A 7623-nucleotide genomic window follows, 5' to 3' on the forward strand; every position below is an offset into this window, starting at 1 on the left:
ATCCTTTTCTTTTAAAAAGCAAATCTTTTTCCTGCTGTCAGTATTGCTCATCCATGCAGCATTACTCTGCATCAGTTCCAGGATTAAGTGTATAAAAGCTTTATCAGATTTCACACACTTGATACATTGCTCTCCACAGTTTCCTGTTTAGTTCTAAGTATTGTTTCTATGTAAATGTATGTGAATGACTCAGGAATTAATTAATACAGTATGTGATGGCCCTGCCTAGTTGGGTGTCAGGCAACGGCATCTCTCTGCGTAGTTGACATTTGCTGGGTTGCCTGTATGTAGTTTTGCGTAGTGGTGCAGTTTCCCCTTGTAGGCATAATAAATATGCGTATAAATAAATATGTCCTCTCCGTATTTGTCATGACCTTTGAGCCGGGTTATGACAAGTACGATTTTCCCTCTTTCTTTCTCTCTTTTCTTTTCAGCTACTGTCAGGTCACTGCGGCCTGTGTGTTTCAGTCAAGGATAAAATCAAAACTTAAAATGAAAAGAAAGTAAAAATCTAGGTCATATATCTTGTCATGTTGGTTGTGATCTGCTTTGTCATCAAGAATGAATATGATAAAATAAACAACATTTTATTAATTCAAGTGCACCTTTAAGTCATTTTTTTTTTTAAATCTCTAATTTAGTTTTGATGCAAATATTATTGCCACTCCATTAGTTGTGTGTCACCACAGCCAATCAGAAACGGATATGAAAAATGCTGATCATGACTAAAGATGAAAACTGTTGCAAAATTTTAAATGGTAATCTGAGGTCTCACATTTTTCATATGGAGCTTGTTTTGTTTCTACAGAACTTTGGGCGGGCACTGCAAAATCTGACTAAACTAGTAAATGTCATTGCAGAGGGTGGAAGGAGGTCATGGATCTACTTACACTTGAAAATGCTGACTGAGGTTCATTTTCCAAAATCATGCGTGAAAACTTTCTGTAGTTCATGAAATATTTTACTGTAAAACATTAATGCTGATTGAAACTGTAGTTGTATAAACTTAAACCTAATTCTAACTTTAATTTAAATCTGAACCAAAGTGACTATTTGATTTTATTGCAGAATGTTTTTTAAACGTATTGGTGGTACTAGACCTAAACTGTGACCTTAAATGACCCATGACTAGTTGTGACTGTAACAAGTTGACAGATTATGATCCTACAGGAACCCAGTACATTTTCAAATAAAACACTGTTACAAGATTAAAATGACATTCTATGAAATCTAAGTGTTCCACAGTGTAGCAATAAATTAATAGAAATAATAGCTTTATTTGTATTTTCAATGCAGGAAGAAAGTATGATTATGTCAGACTTGGTAAGGTTTAATTGGTGAAACTTGTGGCATCCAATGTTTTATTTCAGTAAGGCACTTGTGAAGGCTTGATTTGAATATAGAGCTGTGTGTCATCGGCGTAACAGTGAAACTGGACATTACATTTGCAGATGATGGCACCAACAGATGAAATAAACCACAGAATTTAACCCTGGGGGGCACCATAGAGCATGTCGCCATAGAGCATCTAGGCCAAATATCGGATACATTTCATACCCTTACATGTCCCCTCGCACATTTTCTTTTGGCTGTGTCCCATAGGGGGTAGCCACAGTGGATCGTCAGTTTCCATCTGGGTGGGAACCTGGGTGATCTCATGATTCTCATATTAGTTGCACCTCCCCCTCTCTATCCCCATATTTCTTATTGGCCTGTTCAATTATTAAATACTTACTTGACCCCAACCTGATCCCAGAGGAGTTCAGTGTACATGACTTGTCTTATCGAAATTTAATCTGAGAATATACATCTAATTTGCATAAACAGGAACTAGAGTCTAATTTGGGGGCTAATTAGTTAGTTAATTACTTACCAGAAAAGGATGTGGTTGTCAGGGACCTCCAAGGTAAATACAGAAGTAGAGCTCTGCTTGAGTTTAGTTCTTGGTCCTCCTAAATGTTTTCTGTTCCTGATTCTGGCTGGGTTGAACCCAAAGTGTTGAAATTATAGTTAGTCAAAATGTCCTTAAATCTGCTTTGGAGTTGCCTACAATATTGCAGGATTAGAGTTTCTCCTGTGCTGATGCTCCATCTAGAAAAAAAATAATATCAGTTTTGTTTTCTCTTAAACATGATACTTTAGAAATAGTGCTTCTCACACAGTAACGTGACTGTTTATGTAACTTTTAACTGAAGGTAACTGCAGCAGTTCAGTTCAGCGACGCTCCAGACAAATGTGCACTTTCTGCATCTGCAAGCAATTCTCAGATACAAAAGGATGCACTATTGTGTATCAGTTTTATCAGAGTTGGATACTTACAATACTGTAGAAGACAATTAGATCTGTAAAACCCTGTTCAGTTTTATATTAAAATATAAAACCACCTTCAGATGTAATGCATCTTGTGCCTACATTGCATTCTGGTCTGTTTGTTCAGTGTCTTATGTCTGTGTGGTGTACTCGCCAAACATGGCAGGGATAACAGGTATTTGGTCTATCTGGCAGGTACCTTGGCATCAGTTTTAGTCACCACATCAAAGATATCCACAGATGCAGATACGTTAACTCAAGACGCTTTCAGTCAAACCACACCTCCTGCTTCTCCTGTACCGTGGTATCATTGAACCCATCCTCCTGTACTGTGCTACCTGCTTCTCCCTCGCCAATAGAAACAAGCTCCTTAAAACCATTAACACTTCCTCACTTCCCAGCATGCCAGACATCATTGACACCACCGCCCTCTCAAACCATGATTCACTCAGGACGCAGATACAGACAGCCTTTCTACAAAAAAGCACGCCTTGGGAAATATTTTGTACCCTGTGCTGTAAGAGCATTAAATTCACAGACAAATCCATTATATTTTGTTGCAGCTGCCACTCCTGTGTAATATATGTTCATATGTGTATATGTATTGCATTGCATTGTATGCATGTATTATCCGTGCTGAAGGTTGCTCTCAGTGAAAACAAATTTCCTCCACTGAGGGCAATAAAGAATGAATCTGAATCTGAACTTATCAGACTCAACCACAACAAGCTAAATGTTCGGCTGATTATGCCACATTTTTGAGATATAAAAATTAACACGTTTTAATTGTGAATATGTTGTTTACGTCAATGTCCAATTTGTAATGTTATTTCTAAAAGTTAAAACATTCTAAAAGTTAAAACATATCAAAAGTGATGTATAATAATAAAGACATATGTGAAAAGCAATTATTAATCAATGCCAGAAAGTCAGTGTGTGCAGACAAAACAATGAGTAGATCAGAATATGTCTGTAATAACAGACCTTCAGAGGGGAACCCAAAATTAGCTCACTCAGCAGAACCCCCCCCCCCCCTCCCCCCCAACACCACCAAAAAAATATGATGTGTTAAGACAGGAAAAGTTTCAGTGCTTCCTACACACACTTCTTTATTTGCCGCTATATAAACCCGGGTTCGACTGCATTCACTCTCAAATACTCACATCCTCATTGGTGCTGAAAGATCAAAACAACCACCAAGATGACGACTAAACCCCTTCTCCTGGCTGCTTTGGCTCTCTGCTGCTGCATCGCCACTCTGCATGGTAACAAATTTTATTTTATATTACTCACATAATTAGATTAAAATGAAGTCTTGTTTTTTTCTCAACTCATTAATACAGTGCATTGTATTTCTTCTTCTCAGTTTAGTATTTTTGTAATTTGTGCAACTAAAGTGAACGAAACAATAAGTTATCATCTGCATACAATGATATTTTGCTCATTTTCAAGCCAGACATTAAGTGCCCAAATATTTTTAGGGACCTTATAATAACTATTTTATATTGCTTCAACACCAGATTTTTTCAATATATTCATTTAGATATCTTACGGCATCCAGGCAATTTGACAAAAACTAATTTTATTTTTCGGTAACAATTGTCTCATATTTTTCATATTCACTGTGTTCCAATTTGTTGTCCTATTTTAATGTTAAATAATTTTATCTTGTTTCATTTGACCTGTTTTATACTTACTATACTCATTATCCTGTCATGAAACACATCAAACTGCAGTACTTTAATAATAATTTAATGTATATTAATAATAAAGTATACAGCTTTATTAAACTTTTAGTTTTATAGTTGAAAGTTAATACTGGTAGTTACATTCTGCTGTGTGACAAACATTTTAAAATCTTAACCCAAGGTTCACATACTTGCTATTTCTGGAGCTTTAATCAACATGGTCTTTCTCAGTTGGTGAAGTTCGCTGTAAGACCACCCATTATCACATGAGCGAAGTTCCATACCCAGCTCATGTGAGCTGTTTCCTTGACATCTAAGCAAACTCCGTCCATTCAGGAAAACTGTGAGATGCGGTTGAAAGCTCCAGAAAAAGCTACTCACTAGACCTTGAGTTAAGTCAAACCTCATTCTAATTTTCCGGGTTTCTCACGTGTAAAATGTATGTTCATTCTGAGGATTAACAAAGTCAGACTATTATTGAACACCACAGACTGAGATCATAATTAAACATTTTATTTAAAATGTTCCCAGCTTCTCCCAGGCAGTGGTGTCGCTGCATACGGACGACCTCTTCTCCCATTAACAGGAGGGCCATCCAGAAAATTGAAGTGATTCCTATTTCAGGACAATGTCGCCAGACTGAAATCATGTGAGTAGTCTAACTAACACAATGCAAAAATACTCCTCTAGTAACTTTTCAAATCGTAACTTCTATCACTCACCTGTGACACAAGTTTACTCAATCATTAAATCCAGGGTGAGAATGTCTCCACTCTTATTCATACAATATGTAATCCCTCTCTTTCTCCACAGAGTCACCAGGAAAAATGGCTCTAAAGTTTGTGTCAAACCAAATGAGAAGTGGATCAACGTCCTGCTCACCGAATTGCAAACGTAAGTACTTGCTTTTTCTATGAGTTATTGTATTCTTATACTTCATATGAACCTTTTATAGAATCAAAACTATTTCACTTGTAACAATATCTTGTGTAGACTGGGAAAAATAGGGCAGAAATGATCTACAGAGCAATTAATTAGTCAGTTGAGTAAAAGTTTTTCATTTAATGTCTTTGCATTTAGGCTGTAGGTCAGACAAAACCATTTTATAAAAGTCAAGATTGGTTTTTTGAAATTGAAATTGTTTCCTAAGTTTCTGACATTTTAAACAATTACATAAAAAAATAAACGACAGAATTATTGATAATGAAAATAACCATGCAGACCTAAACTGAAGCTAATTTTAAGCTTTCCATCATCAACAGAGAAATGGACAAAAGTTTTGTAGTTTGGAGACACTATTATCTTTTGTCTCAGACTCTTTGTATTACCTAGTCTCATTTGTCGTGGGAAAATCTCTGAAAAAAGGAATAATTTCCTCTGCCTTGGCATGACAATGTGTATTTACTGGTATTTTATTGTGTCTGAAGGTTGGGCTGTATCAAAGGAAGGGCTTCCTCTTGTGTTGGTCGTCAGTTATTGCGATAATGGTAGTAAAACCTAGAATCGTATTATATTCTATATTTCCCACTTGGTTATTATGTCATCCCTGATCACCATACAGCACTTATCTAATGATTATTTTATTGATTTCTGAATTAGTGTTATTCATTTCAGTCTCTAATGGATTTTCTTGTTTTTTATTATAGCAGGAATTTGATCTCCAGCTCAACCACCACATCACCCACTGCTTCCACAATCAACTTCTGATCACATTTAGTAACATTTGACATAGCAATGGCTTCATTTAAGTTTAGCAAGCTGTTCATTAACTGTAGGAGTCCAGTTTTATAAACAATCTTTGTAATTCAAATGTTATACTATTTAACACCTTGAGTAGACAGTTTTCTTGAATCTGTTGGCCTTTATGGTGCTATCATTTTGGAAAAAATGCTAATAATTACACAATAATTGTCCTAGTGCTTAGGTACTGACAATTATTACAGCAATTAAACTGTACTGTGTTAGATGTATGATGTGTTATTGGAGAATTCATTAAGCAAGCAAAAAAAACAAAACATTATTGCTGTACAGAACCTTTTAAATGTGTTTATGTTGACATTTCGTTGTCAGAAACCACAAATATGTACTGTGAAGTAAAATCTGTGATGTGTTTTCCTGTAAATGTGACTAAATAATGTAAATGAAATCCTGCTGTCCACATTGTATTTTGATTAAATTTTGGATGGTATGGAACCCCAGACGTGCTTGTGTTGTATCCTTGACTTATAAGAATAAAAGCACAGACAAGACTCAAAAATTACATGTTTATTGCCTCAGGAGATGTAGAGAGTTGGGGCTTTTTGTGGAGAGATGATACAAGTGCTGTTGAGCATGTTGGATTTCAACTAAGGTGCAACCTTTCACATATTAAATACAGCTGTAGCCTTTGTAGAAGTCCTCCATTCATTGATGTAAATATCACTACTTCAATACGGCAAGAAATTCTTTTTATACATACAAGTGTTGAGCCAAGTGATTGTTGAAGCCTACGTAGGGCCCTCAGGAACCACTGAGGCTGAAAAATCTCCTACATCCCAAATGTCAGCTGAGAAAAAAACCCATCCTGCTGCAAGTTGATGGAAATGCATTTCATTTAAAAGCTCCAAAACACTGCACAAACACTGCACAAACACTGGCTCCTAGAATTTCCAACATGCTGCTCAATAGTCTTTAATTAGACCCCATCTTGTTTCAAATCCCACACCTCCAGTTTGCAAAGCAGGCTTTCTGTTAAAAATGTTGAGTCTCTTATCTTTTCTTCTCTTAGAAAAAGCTCCCTCCAGAGCCAAAGATTATTAAATTATACCGCTGATTATAAACACTGAGTAGTGTGATGAGTGTAAACTGAACTTCATATGTAAAATCAGGGTTAGAGAAAGGTGCAATATAAATATTAATAAGTAATGAGGTAATTTAGTGTTTTTCAATGATTTTAAAACTTTTTTTTTTAATCTATTAATTCTTTTCTACAGGTTTTTCGTGAGGAAAATTCCAATTGGAGAACACAAAGTGATTTTACACCTACAACGTTCAGCTGTAACTCAGTTTTTATAACACAAGTCAACAGGACCTCTACAAAGGATAGATCTGGATTTTCCTTTTTTGTCAGAGGAAAACAACAAAGTCAGCACTGCCACCTAAATTAGACAAGATGCATGCTTTGACTAATTTTAGCAGCTCTCCACCAGAATGTTTTCCTGCCAACAAAACCCTCACTGGCTGCTTCCTCCTGTCTGCGGTGGAGGCTGGTTGGATTGAAAACGAATGTGGTGAAAAGCTGCAAGTCTGTAATCTGGTAACAGAAACTCAACATTGGCGGTACATATAACAGCTTTAAGTGCAGTTGTTTAAAATCCTCTTAGGAAAAAATGTAGCACCTTTGTTGGTGACTGCTGGTGGCTGAGGATCCTCACCCAGTTTCTCTTAATTTACTAAACATGAATAAAACTAAACTGCTTAAACGTTCAAATACTTTAGATATGTATCTTTCCATCCAGGAACAACAGCCTTGCATTCCTTGTTCTCATAAGACAACAGATGCCAATTACAATTTTGAAGGAAGAACAGAAAACTGAAAATGTTTTTCAACTGTCAAACCGACTGACCACAGCAATTAACCAGTGCA

The 7623-nt window shown here is 36.1% G+C and overlaps 1 protein-coding gene across 5 annotated transcripts in view; it reads left to right on the forward strand.

The window, feature by feature from the left end:
• LOC119892024 (interleukin-8) overlaps positions 1 to 6198 on the forward strand; it is a 34626-nt gene extending 28428 nt beyond the window's left edge. The window contains exons 1-5 of one of the 5 annotated variants that reach the window (XM_038704090.1): positions 3454 to 3575; positions 4530 to 4647; positions 4812 to 4892; positions 5426 to 5485; positions 5645 to 6198. In XM_038704090.1, coding sequence (XP_038560018.1) covers positions 3512 to 3575; positions 4530 to 4647; positions 4812 to 4892; positions 5426 to 5483 — 321 coding nt within the window. In that variant the 5' untranslated portion in view covers positions 3454 to 3511 and the 3' untranslated portion in view covers positions 5484 to 5485; positions 5645 to 6198. Of the gene's footprint in view, positions 1 to 3453; positions 3576 to 4529; positions 4648 to 4811; positions 4893 to 5425; positions 5486 to 5644 lie in introns of those variants that run through there. The other 4 variants (XM_038704092.1, XM_038704088.1, XM_038704093.1 and 1 more) reach the window with 4 other exon arrangements.
• Positions 6199 to 7623: the final 1425 nt, after the last annotated feature.

Source organism: Micropterus salmoides, unplaced genomic scaffold (assembly GCF_014851395.1).
Source record: "Micropterus salmoides isolate LMB-PRFRI ecotype aquatic unplaced genomic scaffold, ASM1485139v1 Ms_hic_scaffold_7, whole genome shotgun sequence".
Classification (NCBI taxonomy): domain Eukaryota; kingdom Metazoa; phylum Chordata; class Actinopteri; order Centrarchiformes; family Centrarchidae; genus Micropterus; species Micropterus salmoides.